The sequence below is a fragment of the Dermacentor silvarum genome, unplaced genomic scaffold, assembly GCF_013339745.2.
Source record: "Dermacentor silvarum isolate Dsil-2018 unplaced genomic scaffold, BIME_Dsil_1.4 Seq751, whole genome shotgun sequence".
Lineage (NCBI taxonomy): Eukaryota > Metazoa > Arthropoda > Arachnida > Ixodida > Ixodidae > Dermacentor > Dermacentor silvarum.
In genome coordinates, this window is record NW_023606720.1 from 44,178 (window position 1) to 58,278 (window position 14,101).

Consider the following 14,101-nt stretch of genomic DNA (forward strand, 5'->3'; position numbering starts at 1 on the left):
CACAACTCAGGAACGTAAGCAACGAATTTTTCACCCAAAATCCCAACATCATGCCCTGAGACCTGTGAAAGACCATCTACGTTTGTTACAGGGCAGGTCCACCCTTGGTTGTTCTGAATAGCGTTGACAAATTGTGTACTACTATGAGAACAGAGCGCGGTGTGTAGCCGTGTCTTTGTTCCGGGCCTGCTGCTGCAGCTCCGCGTCTTATTCTGGCCGTCCGTTGTTTGGCGCGATCCGTCAATCTGCGAGCGTGTCAACATCGTTGCCAAGAACAGCGCACCCCCCTCGGGCGCGGCGCAAGATGAATGGCTTCATTTCCGAGATCGCTGTCTCTATGTTACACGTTACACACAAGCTCTGCGTTTATGCAACACACGATGCAGTGAGAATTTGCTTGAAGTGCGACAGATCAGCGTCAGCGATTTTATGCCAAAGCATTTGGTGACTGCTTAGCTAAATAGGGATGGTATAAAGAGGGCCCCTATAGGAAGACGGAGACCGTTGCGTCGACTGTTCTTGCCCTCCATGCAAACTAAACACCCACACGTCATATCGGTTATTCTAATTACCATATACACTACTACGTGCAGTTCTATTTTGTTCGTTTACCTGTGCTTATATATGTGTTTATAGACCGAGCATTATTTGGTTTAATAACTTCTGTGCAAAGAGTCTACGTACCACTACAACCGTTATGCCACTGTTTCTTTTTTTTTTTTTTTTTTTTTTCAGGCGAACAATGCCAACTACCTCACGGACCAAATGTGAACACACTGCAAAATTTCAACGGCAACAAGGCTGTGGTAAGCTTAAAATCTCCCTTCAAAGTTCGCGAACATATAACGCGCATGCACTAAATACAACGCGCAGATTCGCTCTTCGCCCTCGCAAATTTCTGTCAGCGTTTCAAGGTAACGTTTTTCCCCGGTTATAGATGAAGATGACTTTGCAACGAGACGGCTTTCCGTGCAGATTCCAGCATACTTCTTCGGCATCGGCCACCCGACGCACACGTTAAGCCTCGGCACGTGTCCGGTGTATGACGGGAACGCGCGGCGCCCATTAAAAAAGCATCCGCTGCATTTTGAGGCTTCGCCAAACGCATTCAACGCATAATTCTCGCATGCAACAGTGAAAACCATTAGAACAGAAGCTTCAAACGTGCGGATGGATGCCCAAGCGCGATAAGTTCGGCGTCACGATAAACGCGCACGCCACACGCTGGCGTGCCAGCCACAATGCAACAAAGTGACGCTGATATTTGGTCGACGAACACGGCGGGTTGAAGAGTGTTCTGCAGTTGAAACTTGGAAGGCGTCACGATCAAAACAAGCGCGAGACGCCAGTGAGCGTGACAGTGATATGGCCGCATTTGAAGAGGAATTAGGCGCGAGGATTAGGCTCGTGAAAGTAAAATAGAAAAAAAAATGGGCTGTCACAGTGGTTTACACGAATGACCGCTCCATCACATGCGCTGGCAAGCAAATCGAAGAGCAAGCTCTTTTGAAGAGACCACGGAGCTCTGGAATGCAAGAAATGGGAAGCATACAAGAATAGCGCGCGAAAGAATACTCATATCACTCACAGGTCGGTGTTCCACTGCCCGTCGACGGTGTCGAAGTATCCCCACGACGCCGCCGTCTGCGTCGACATGACCGGCCTGTCGAGGCCGCACAGCATGGCCACCACCAAGTCTTGAACGGCGCCCGCGCGGTCGAACCGCTCTAGCTCGCGCGGCCGATGCTTGAGCAGCCAGAAGAGCGTGGCGCAGCCGTGGCCCGAGCTAAGCCGCAAGTGCGAGCGGGGCCTGGGCAGGGACTCGAGGAAGCTCGCCGAGCAGCGTCCGTCCTGCCAGGTGTACAGCGCGCTCACCACGTCCACGTCGAAGCGTCCGAACGCGTTGCGCTTCCAGCCGCTGTCGCGTCGCCAGAGGACGACGCCGTGCATCTGCCCCGAGACGGCGACGCGCGTCACGCGAGCCAACTGTTCCTTGGGCAGCTGCGACAGGCAGAACTGCAGCGCGGTGCAGATCCTGTGCGCGTCCTGCTCGCTGCCCAGAGAACCCAGGTCGCTGGCGAGGGTCGCCTTCGTCTCGCGCGACAGCGACGAGACCGCGGAGCCGCCTTCGGACGAGACGAGGCACGCCTTGACTGTGGTCGTGCCCAGGTCCACTCCCAGGACCAGGCCCTTCGAAGTGACCGCGCGATCCGGCGTCGCCGAAGTCATGGTCGCGACGACGATCGCGTCTTCTCGGCACTGTATTGACGGGCTCGCCGATAGCTTCGCGGCTCCAAAACACCGAGGCGCCGTAACGCGCGCACAACACGGTACGCGAAGCACACCTCCTCGATCGCACGCGCACACTACACGCACGCCGCGACGCTGAGCACACCGCCGGCGTCTGCCGCAGCGAGCGGCCGGCCGCAGACAGTTTGTCTCGTTATCGCCGCCGCCCCTCCGCTACCATACCTCCGCTTTCGGTTTCGCGCTCTCTCTTTTGCGTTGTCTCGGTGGGCGAGAGGGTGTGTCTGGCGAAGGAAAACTGAAGCGAAACCACCGTTCGCGCAGAAGCACGCACAGAGTGGCCACCAGACGCGTATGAGTGAAAGTTGCTACATAAGCATAGTACGGCTACTTACGCTGGCTGCGGAGTTCTTGGATGTTTGCCGCCAGGGATAATGTGGCGCCTTGCACGGAAGCGTTAGTTTTAAATACTTTCACAACATCTAAGTTTTATAGACTATAACTATACAACAACCGTTAATAAATATATTTTCATAATAATAACAAAGTATATATTGTTTTCCGTAACACAAAAAAAATTTACATTTGTGATGGTATTGAGTTTAGCGCCACGATTTCGGTAGCGGTGAAAATGTTGGTATTATTTCTGAAGACTACTAATCACGCTACTCCCTCACTAGTCGTTTCAGAAAACAGCCGGTCCGTCTCTGCCGTGCGATTGGTTCGTTCCGGGGGCTCGTCCTTTGAGCGATCATCAACTGATCGGCGATCCGCCAAGTAGTTCGAGTGAGTTTTAGCAGCCGTACGTGTGGTGTTGGGTCGCCGGTCGGAGAGTCCCTAAACGGTACGTCTATCTACGCTGAGAGGCTAGGTTCACTAGCCACTCCGGTAAAAATAACGTTAGCAAAGTTGTATATTTTCTGTGCGTTCAACGGAAGGCGTCGTCGTGTGTTTGCAGGTGGTTGGCGAGGCGGCTACTCGGAAGGCAAAGCATGGACAAGGACGGAGCCAAGTTTCGCAGCCCGTTCGGAAGGCCGCACATGGCCACTAGCGGCGCCGCTTTGGCAGCGTCATCGTTTCTGCCGTCGCAGAAGACTACGAAAGGAATTGTCGCCGGTAAGGGCGCAGAATACGGAAAACAAATTCGTTTCAGCTCTCTCACTAGCGCGAACACATAGCGACAGTTGCGGTGTTCCAAGTGTTTTCCGCTTTGGCCGCGGTGAAGTTCTAGCTCGCGTGTTTTGCATTTGCATTGCCCGGATCCGCCGCACATACTTGACATTTGATTTATGCAACCGACGGAGGTTTGCTTTCGCAAGAATTTTTGGCGGAATGGGATGACAACTTCGAAAGGCAGCTGGCATCGGGCGACGAACCGCGCCGTCCAGCCCATCGGGTGGCCGGTTTAAAGAGCGAAATTAAGATACTTTTTATCGCGTCCCGCCGTCTAGGAGCCTGCTTGTTCTCGCGCCATGTGTCTATCTCAAGTCATTCTCTCGGTTTTTATCTCGAGACCGGCCATCCGCACCGCTTGTCCGTGCGCGTAATCAGCACCGGTCCGGTCGCGCGACGTGCTCAGAGCGCGCGTTTATTTTCCAGTCCCCTCATTGGCCTCTCGATCACGTCGCGTAAATTTCCGAGGACCTGTACTTTCCAACGTGAAAACCCTCGATCGAACGTCGAGAACGTACGCCCAGTTATAAGTGTAAAAAGTGCGGGCCCGCGGAAAATTCTCGCAGAAACGCCGGTAGTTGCTGCGCTTGTGTGCGCGCGCGCAGTGCTTCGGCCCAGCTGAAGCGCTACTCGTCGTAATATGTGTTCGTATCAGCCGAAGGTTGCGCCGATTACGCTTGATCCTTAGGTTGCGCGGCTGTTTCGTAACGAGGACCGTCATTCGGCTGAGCGACCTTCGGGCAGTATTCCGACCTTCGGCGAAATGTATCTGTACCTAGCTCCTTGAAAATAACACTTCTCGCACTTGATTTCCTTGCAAGCTAGTTTCGCGTCGCCCCGATTGCTTTTCATTTTGTCGCTTTCTTTCCCTTTGTGTCGTTGCCCGCGATCTTATTACAGTGGCTTGTCTTGTGCAGCCGTATCGCGATACACCGACACCGCGCGTGCCTTGTTTTCCCGATCGCGACGAATGATAGAACAAGATCCCATGTTTCCGCCTGCGCCCCCGTCACGGCGCCTTGTTGTGCGTCTCGTGACGTCACACTCTTTGACGAAAGGATGAAACCAATCTCGCATCACCTTCCCGTACGCGCGTCGTCAGCACGTAGCGAAACTCAGCCATTGGCCTAACCGAGGACGCTCGTGGGTCTGCTGGGCGGCTGGCAATGCTCCTGGCTGGCAGATGGCTTCCAGGAAGCTCGCATAAGTGTGCGACGACCGAAAAAAAAAAAAAGACAAAACAAAAATGCTTGTGTGAGCGGGAGAACTGACCTGCACCTATGTACTGAGCAGCTGCAGCTGTGTATTTATTTTTCATTTCCCATCAGGCAGTGCAATCAAAATATGGTTGCTCTCCCAGGAATTTCAGAGCTCCAACAGCATACCTGATCTCTTGAAATGCATGCTGCTGTAGGATAGAGAAAAAAATTCAAGCGAGGTAAGGTGGGACCAGAATTGTCAGATTCCTTGCTTGGGTTTAATTACAGCAGCTTGCCTTCAGTGAAGGAAAGTTTGATGTACATGTATAGAAAGACAACACCTAGGGAAGTGCTCATGTTCCCCGGAGTGATCAACAGTGGTTGAACAAGGAATGTCACTGGAGCAGTCGACCACTGTTAATGCGATTAAGATTCTTTTGGAGCTTTACTCCGTTTGCGGTACGTCCGTGTGTATGTTTGTGCCAAACCTCGTTCCCACCAATTTAGGTCACTTTGTAATCCATGGTCAAAAGGAGAAAGAGAGAGAGAAACATGCTTGGTCAAAAGAGTTGTGCATCAGGCTGATGTGCTGAGGGAGCCTGGGTTCAAAAGCAACCGTCGGACCAACTTGGGTCACTAACCTCCTTGATGCCAATTTGGGTCACGGAGTAAGTGGCACTGGGTAGGTGCCGCTTTTCATAATAATCGTTGTATAAAACATATCAATTACGCACCCATCGTAAGATAGATTGCTAATCACATTAAAATCACCAATCATCTTGAAAAGGATGGATAGGCCACCAATTTTTAAGACACGGTGGATTATGTTCCCCTTACAAAGGGCTCCAGGCCTATTCAAATTTAAGTGCTAGTTGCCTTAATTTCTGTTCAGGAAACAGCAGCTCATAAGAACATAGGCTTAAAGTGATCGACGGTGGTCAGGTAAGGGTTGTGCCTGGAGCCAACATTTCGACAAGGGGACTGTTTTCATGCCTTGTTGTAACATTAACTCCTGCAATATTCCTTGTATGACGAGTGTTGTTTATTACTCCATGCACACAGACATTTCATGCAACTTTCGGGCTCTGAATTTCGGTTGTACAAACCACGTGCAACACAGATGCTGCATCTTGCCTTGAAAAGCTCAGCACAAACGCCTGTCCTGGCAGGAAATCGTAAAATGTAAATGAGCAACAGCTTGTGGATGCGCATATATGTACTTGTTGGTATTTCATGAGGTGGGTACGAGTGAAGTGGTGTGTGGTGGTGTTGGTGAACAGAGAAGCTCAAGCATAGCTCTCTGAAATGCTTTGATATTGAGCATATGATGCTACGCTCCTCATTGGTCCTGCCTGAGTATCATCGTCCAAGAGCTATAGCTGACTCAGCTGTTTGTCATAACTGTGCAAACAATGCAGTGTCGCATAAGTAGAGAATGTGACTGCCACCGATGCAGATCCTACCCCACACATTGCTAGTGATTTTCTTTAGAAAATGTACATTTTACTAAACATATATATTTCTGAATGCATATATTGGGGAAGGTAGCAGAAGGGTCTACAACACTGGCAGGCACATATTCCATTTATGGGACATTGTGAGATAAGTGCCAAATTTTAAGGCTTAAAAAGACTTGGGAAGTGAGAGACTTAATTAAAGGGCCCCTCACCACGTCTGGCCATTTTGAGCTGTTCAGCGCAGTGCATACAATGTGCGATAACGATCGTGTCTGCTAAGTATTACATCCCAACGCACCAAGGAAAGAACTTTCAAACCAAACGCCGTTTGCCCTTCTCCTCGCGGGCGCCTGGTTACCAGCGGGAGAGTCGACATCTATTGCGCAAGTGCGCCTACGTACATCGCCGTGCTGCGACTTGCAGTGACAAGTGACTTCGAGAATTATTCAAGGCATCAGTTATTTGTTTAATCTGTTGCTAGAATAGACCAATTAAAGTTTGGAGAAATAATAAAACCTATAAACCGAATGTCTGCGTGTCCTTGTTTTACTTCGTACCGTAGCAAGAGAGATGTACTTCTGTTTCATCTGCTTTGTTGCTTGCGACCATGCTCTGTGATCTACTTGTGTCAGCGTTTGTGTAGCACTGACTTATACCGCTAGTCGGGTGTTCTCGTGCACAGCACGCAAATCAAATGCAGCAGCTCAAGCGCGAGACCGTCAACGAAAGTGTGCTGCGCAGCAAAAAAGCGAGAAAAGCGGGGCCCTGACGTATTCATCTCATGATCCCCTGGTATGGGAGAACGCAGGGGGGCACAGGTAATTATAGTTAGTTGAGAGCCACCAATACATCTTATCTTCTAGCCCAATAGTAGGACTCTTCCTTTTCTGGTAAAGCCTGATAATTCCCGATTTTTGCACCCGAACAAGTCTTGTGAAACTCGGGTTAAGCCCGGTTTCTCAAGTTCCGTCCTTTCGTAAAGTGCAAGCAAAAATGCAGATGCCCAAATGCTACGTCTCATGTCCAATTAGGAGGGACCATCACATCAGGCAGCGCCAGCTTTCGCAAGACACTATCCTATGACACCATTATTTCCCCGTTTTCACTCACTCAATGTGCACACTGAATGCTGAATCCTGGGAACAGCTTTCCACTCATTGTTTCCAGACAAGGCACGACAGGTGTAAAATGAAATAAAGACCAACCTGAAGACTATGAACGATGGATTATGGGCAAAACATCCTAAAGTCAAGTGTACAGTATCTGCACGAAATGGGCCAGCATGCTTACATTTAATTTCATACTGAAGTTATGCCACGCGGCAACCGAAATGGGGGGGGGGGGTAAACATCGTTTGGCTCATGGTAGGTTTTAGTACCTCTGGACCTGCCACCGCTTTTCGTCAATAGTAACCCGCCCCATGCCAGTTGATTTCTGCAGGAGATTGCATTGGGCTAGGGCATTGCAGCGAAATTCCATTGCTAAAAGGACGACAATCAGCCTAATGTATTGCTACTCAGCACTGTTATGCATCCTTGTCGGAAAAGTCAGCTCAGTCAGTCAATCATTAACTACATCCCTCTACTGAATCGCATCAATATTGATGTGCATTTTTCTAAACGATGACTTTAAACTATCTCCCAGAACGAAGCCCGAAGAACAGCATTCACAAACTCGCTTACTGGTAGGACACCGCTGCCCACTATGCACAGCAGCACTGACATTGCTGTGCATTGCAACATTTACTGTGAGAGGACGTTTTCCCAACTAAGGTGCGTTCAGAGGTCCGAAAGGTCTAGGATGGGCACAAAAATGCTCAAAATACAAATGATGTAAGTTAACTAGGGCATGTAAGATGAGGCAAAGCATCGCACCTCACGGTAAGCATGCCCATGTTCACTGCTATTTGTGCGTTGATTTTTTTTTTTTCCATTGATAAAAAAAATGCAAAGAACCAAGTAAACAAGGGACCGCCTGAACGTCTGTTTGTTGTTGCTGCATGTGGTTTCTTTAAGAAGTGCAAATGATGCCTACCAATGAGGAATTCTATAGATATGTTCGTCACATGACTAGCAAGCAGCTTTCCTTGTTATGTTCCTGTGAATGATTTCACTTATCTAAATAAAATGTTTGTGTCGAAAAGAAGCTCATTGCCTTTGTTAATCGCTTGTGAAAGTTACCAGGAAACTCCCGAAGATTAGACTGCAGAGAGCAAGAACCCCGATTTCTCCCATTTTCCTTTTCAAATATAACGCTCTATTTATACCCCCCAAATTAAAAATATATATGTGTAAAAACCAGAAATGAAGGACCCTCAACCCATAAGTTGCTAGGGCGTGTTCGTGGCTTATCGCAGATCTGCTTAAACACCTGCATATAAACTTGGAAACTTTCCGGGACTCCTCTCTAAGAGGCCCTGAGCGACTCTAACAGGATGTAAACATTTTAGGGGTGAGTATGGATGTTTCAACGTTTACTTACAACAATAAGACTACGGATGTGCATAATTATTTTAACCTAATAATTAGAATAGAATTTCAAATTAAATGAGTACTTAACATGCACCCTCTTATGGCTGCAGGTGGCATCACCGGTGGCATTGAAATCTGCATCACTTTCCCCACTGAGTATGTGAAGACACAACTGCAACTGGACGAACGGTCAGCAAAGCCTCGGTACAACGGCATCGCAGACGTGGTGCGCCAGACGGTGCGCTCGCACGGCGTCGCAGGACTCTACCGGGGGCTTAGTGTGCTTGTCTACGGATCCGTACCAAAGTCAGCTGTCAGGCAAGTGTAGCGCTTGTGCTAGTGGTTCAGTGACTCTGCCAAGCTGACCACCTGTGCCCTTGTGCAGACCTGAACCTAAGTTGAGCTACTGAGGTTGTGTGGCACAGGTGTGTTGAATGGCCAGTGGTCCAGAATTTGGTTTTCATAGTTACCTAAAAAGCCAGAAATTATTGGTTTCTACTCTTGAAGAGGTTGCAAAAGCTTGGGAGGGTGTGCTTAGGATGTGACTGCATTGAAGCGAACACGTGCAAGAAAAATGCTTACCCGCAGTGGCTGCTTAGTCGCTATGGTGTTGCGCTGCTAAGCACGAGGTCGTGGGATCAAACCCTGGCCACTGTGGCCGCATTTCGTTGGGGGCTAAATACAAAAACACCTCTGTATTAGATTTAGGGGCACCTTAAGGAAACCCAAGGGGTCAAAATTAATCGGGGTGCCCCACTTCTGCATGCCTTATAAATCATAATCATATTGTTGTTTTGGCACGCAAAACCCTCAAATTTAATTAATTTTTCTTTGGAGGGTGGTTATTCAGGTCCTTAATTAGACGGCTGCTTTAAACATATCAACATAGGTAGACCGATTCGGCTGTTGTTGCCATTGAAACTTTTGGCTTTGTTATATATAATAACGCATCACCAGCTCCTAAATATACTGCAGTTTGCGGTACTTGTAGTTAGTGAGCAGTTGTGTGTGACTTGATCATTGTTCACTGCAGTGTTCCTACTAAATGAGAAAAGGCGCACATGAAAACGTGCAATATGTGGCTGTCCACAGCGTCTTTAGTCTTTACGACAGTGTATTGCATCTGGTGCAAGTTAAGTTGGTTCCCGAGGATAAGCAAGTCTTTCAGTGCAAGACATTTTTTTTTTTTTCGTATGTGTTTAGATCACTAGTGTATAGAGAGAAATCTATAGTTCAGAACACTACTTGTGTACTGAGTTGGCAAGCTCACTGTGCCTGCATGTCGCAAATTATCCGCAGGTTTGGGGCATTTGAGGCCTTGAAGAAACGTAGCGTCGACTCGCGAGGCAACCTCTCTCCACACATGCGGCTGCTGTGCGGACTGGGTGCAGGTGTCTCGGAGGCTATCCTGGCGGTCACTCCCATGGAGACGGTAAAGGTGAAGTTCATCAACGACCAGGCCTCCCCTAACCCCAAGTACAAGGGCTTCTTCCATGGTGTACGTGAGATTATCCGCACCGAGGGTGAGTCTGCTCTATGGCGATAGTTCGTACGAAGCCGTTCTGGCTGCATTTGCAGCTGCACCACATGGTGTTGCTATCGCCTTGGTAACTCCTTAGTAAGGGTCACCATAGTGTCATCATCTGGTAAATGTAAAATTGTGTATTATGATGTTCCAAGGAAAGAATGTACCTCTTTTTGTTCAGAACTGGAGACTTTCTTGGTCGATGACTTTTGTTCCAGCCAACTGCTGGAACATGCGGTTGCCAAGAGCAGTAATGGCTCACAACCAGGGCTCGTACACCTCCTTGAAATCCTTGATAACCATTGAATTTTGACAAGGAGATTCAAGGGCCCTTAAAACTCCTTGAAAATGTGCTCCTTGAATTCTTTGAAAACTTGGGGTTGAGGGCAACTTGTTCAGAGTAACAAACTCCGCGTAGGGGTGATGCGATGGACACTGTCTATGAGAAAATAATCCTAGATATTTTATTTTGAGTGGGTTGCTAAATGATTGCCATGTGGCATGTGCACAGCCACCGACAGGCCTGTTTAAATCTCCACTGCCATCGTGGAGCTAGACAAATGCACATCAATGCATTTGCCCATCGATCCGCAAGCCAAAGTATTCATGTAATCGCTCGCAGGAAATTTTGCAATTTGCTGAACTTCTTTAAGTCCATCAGCATGTCAACTTCTTTTGGCACTTGAAAGGGGACAAGTAGCATGTCACATTCTGGTTCCTCATTAAAATGTGGATATAGAGCTGGTTCTAAAGGCCAGTTTGATCTTGGCTGAGCTAAGCATTCTGGTCTGCTCCACCAGCTGTGATTTTCAGAGAGTCCTCGCAGGTGCGCCCGGAGTCACTGAGACGATTAGGTTAGGTTTGCCTAAGAGAGTAGCACCATTTTGACGTTGTTCTTTTGGCTGACAGGAATGGTGTCAACGCACAAAAACTGGGTCACGCTCCTGCTCTATATGGAAGAATCTCTTCTCAGTGTCCATGTTTGTGGCTACTCATTGCCTTTGATAGCAAAGCAGCACTTTCATCAGCTGTAAATTGAGAAAAGGACAGTTTCGCTCTTTGCGCACGCAACTGCACCATGTGGGAAAAAGCCAACGAAATGAAAGTACATACTCTTGCTACAGTACGAAGTAAACCATAGACACTCAGACATTCGGTTTGTATGTTCTATTTATTCTCTAAACTTTAATTCATCTATTTCAGTAGCAGATTAAACGAATAACGGCTGTTGCCTTGAATAATTCGCCATGTTACTATGAGCGATGTCGCAGCACTGCCATGTACGTAGGCGCACTTGAGTGATAGCCATCGACTCTCCGGCTGAGAGCCAACGGCATTTGGTTTGAAATTTAAGCTCTTTTTGCGGCGCTTAGCAGTGTAATACTTCGCAGGCACAATCATTAGTGCGCATTGTATGCACTGCGCTTCTTAGTTCAAAATGGCCAGACCTGGTGAGGGGACCTTTAAAATTGAGGTGATAAAGCAACAGATGTGCTAACTATGGAGTTGAAGTAATGAAGCTTTTTTTTTTTTTTTTTTCTTCAAGGAGGCTTCTGGTACGCTAGCATACGTGGTCTCCCACTTTTCATTTTTTCGACTTGGTAGCGCATTGTCTAGATTGCAGGTGAGCCTGACAAGTTTGTGCTCTTTTTCTCGCAGGCATTAAGGGTACATATCAAGGTGTGACAGCCACAATCATGAAGCAGGGCAGCAACCAGGCAATTCGCTTCTTCGTCATGGAGACGCTCAAGGACTGGTACCGAGGTGGGGATCCTAACAAGCCGGTCAACAAGCTGGTGGTTGGCATGTTTGGTGCATTTGCCGGAGCTGCCTCCGTCTTTGGGAACACGCCCATCGATGTGGTCAAAACACGCATGCAGGTAAGGTCCCTTCATTCTTAAAAAGGTGGCTTATTTGGTTGTTATGGCGAGACAGCGCAGATGACAAGACAGGTGAAACAGACAGGACAATGCGTCGACTATCAACAGATTTTTTTATTCGGAGTCATAATGTGAGGCAGAGGACGCAAAAGGCACAACACTATCTACAGTCAAAGTCCGATTTTTTAGCCTCCCTAGGGACTGTGCAAACCTCCAAAAAATCTGGCAGTCCAAAATGAGTGCTAATTTCGGATGCAACCTTCATTGCGCCAACTGCGCGGTGTCAGCATTTTAGGCTCGGCGCTTTCTACCTGCACGCCTGCTTAGCTCATTTCATCCAGTAAAAGCACAGACAAACCTAACGCTCGGTGTAGTTTACAGCTAATCACCGGCGGTCGTGCCGGCGCACCTACACGTCCACCTCTATGGCCCTCAGTTTATCTCGTGGGTGTAATGTAATCTTCGGCATGAATCACTGATGAGTCACTCAAACGGCATACTTCTCGTAATGGTTTAGGCTAATTTTCATTACGCTGACACTGCCTTGGCTGTTGGACCTTATCAGCGCTGCTTCGCCACGTGTTGGCAACTGAAGTTGCGGTTTGGTCGCGGAGAAATGATGTGCCAAGTAAAGCGAGGATGTAGGAGACAACCTTAATGGTGCCATTTTCCAGATTTTTCAGCACCATGTGTGCGAATAATATCAGACAAATTGAAAAAGACGCCGTGCGGAATCCAAAAGTTCAGTAATTCAAAAATCAATCGGTGACATGTTAGTCTATTGGAGGCTTTGTTTTTGGCTTGTCTTGGCTGAGCTGTGTCAGTGGCAATGTGAATTGGTCACCGAAACCAAAACTGACGAACTGACCTTACTGATACAAAACTGACGGTTGTACATTTTCAAATTGATATTGGTTCGGTCCCAATAATTTGAATTCCGAATACTTAAATTCGGTATCAAGCAAATACTGCATAGCATAACATTCAATCTATTATTAAAAAGTACAGTCGACTTCCTTAATTCGACCCTGACGGGACCAACAAAATTGATAGAAATATCAACCAGGTCAAATAAACAAGATGCAGAAAAATACGTCGGGACACACTGCCAGCTTCATTTGACATTTTCCCTATTCTCACACAGGCACATTCAGTTTAGGGCACATGTCAAACTTGCAAAATTAAAACGATCAGCATTGAAGTTTTATCCATTTATCAGAAATCCTGCTCTTGCCACCTGCTTTGGGAAATGCATCCTCGGAATTTGTGGCAAAATGCGCTTATGTTCCAGTTGAATACTGATCGGTCCTGTGGAAACATGCTGCTAAGTAAGGGCATGCTGGTGAACTAAACATTCGTTTATTGTTTTCTTTAGTGTGTTCAATAATTCAACATTTGTACAATTCAGACATTTCTTCCATTTTCGTGAAAATCGTAATAACTAGGTTTTACTGTGCTGCCCATTCACAGGTGCCGAGTGATTGCAGCGCCAGGTTTCCCTCTAGTGATTTAAGTGTAAAGCTCTGGTTCTGTCTACCAGTGCGCATTTTCACTGCTCTTTATTTCTTTATTTATTTATAAATTTTTTCCACACTATTTGCAGGGCCTCGATGCACACAAGTACAAGAATACGTTGGACTGCATTTTGCAGATTGCCAGGCATGAGGGCTTCCCTGCGTAAGTTCCTTTTGTTTGCCTTCTTCTGACGTGTGCCATGAATGTTTCCACTTGTTCGGCCGTGTCTACTAAGTATTGTGAAGAATTAAAAAAATAAGATTGCTTTGCACAAACTGCAGTAAACCTCGTCAAATACGGACCTAGTTTATTATGGCACTCCTAATAAGTGACTGTGTGTTTTCCTAACAAGTCAGCAGCTTTTAATGTGCATTTTCTGACCTTATCAAACGCAACGCCCTGGCTTTAAACATGTGGAAGTTGAGGTTTACATTTGAGACTGCCACTTTCTCAATGCTGCTGTGGGCCTCCAGTTTGAGAGCCTATGACAGGCAGCAACGCCGAACCCGACAGTAAAAAAAGGGCGCCCGTTCTTTACCGTTAGCGCCAAGTCGCATATTGTGCGATACCCGCTTTTGTCTTGTTGCATAAATTAGCCTTAACAAGCTGACGATAACACATAGAAACCATGCGT

At 47.5% G+C, this 14,101-nt stretch overlaps 2 protein-coding genes across 2 annotated transcripts; one reads left to right on the top strand and one right to left on the bottom strand.

Moving 5' to 3' along the window:
* Positions 1-1,466: 1,466 nt before the first annotated feature.
* Positions 1,467-2,471, bottom strand: LOC119435489 (sedoheptulokinase). Its single transcript, XM_037702332.2, has one exon. It carries the CDS (start codon positions 2,227-2,229, stop codon positions 1,585-1,587), a length of 645 nt encoding a protein of 214 aa, XP_037558260.1. The 5' UTR covers positions 2,230-2,471; the 3' UTR covers positions 1,467-1,584.
* A 470-nt stretch (positions 2,472-2,941) lies between these two features.
* On the top strand, positions 2,942-13,691 carry LOC119435488 (putative tricarboxylate transport protein, mitochondrial). Its single transcript, XM_037702331.2, has 6 exons — positions 2,942-3,091; positions 3,206-3,363; positions 8,658-8,865; positions 9,847-10,070; positions 11,732-11,952; positions 13,556-13,691. The coding sequence occupies exons 2-6, from the start codon at positions 3,240-3,242 to the stop codon at positions 13,631-13,633; spliced, it is 855 nt and encodes a 284-aa protein (XP_037558259.1). The 5' UTR covers positions 2,942-3,091; positions 3,206-3,239; the 3' UTR covers positions 13,634-13,691.
* The last annotated feature ends 410 nt before the right edge of the window (positions 13,692-14,101 follow it).

Excerpts from the sequence above, each read along its gene's own strand:
- LOC119435489 (XM_037702332.2), bottom strand. The coding sequence starts at position 2,229 with ATGACTTCGGCGACGCCGGATCGCGCGGTCACTTCGAAGGGCCTGGTC.
- LOC119435488 (XM_037702331.2), top strand. The coding sequence starts at position 3,240 with ATGGACAAGGACGGAGCCAAGTTTCGCAGCCCGTTCGGAAGGCCGCAC. Across the intron at positions 10,071-11,731 it reads TGAGATTATCCGCACCGAGG|GCATTAAGGGTACATATCAA; the intron begins GTGAGTCTGCTC and ends TTTTTCTCGCAG. Across the intron at positions 11,953-13,555 it reads TGGTCAAAACACGCATGCAG|GGCCTCGATGCACACAAGTA; the intron begins GTAAGGTCCCTT and ends CACTATTTGCAG.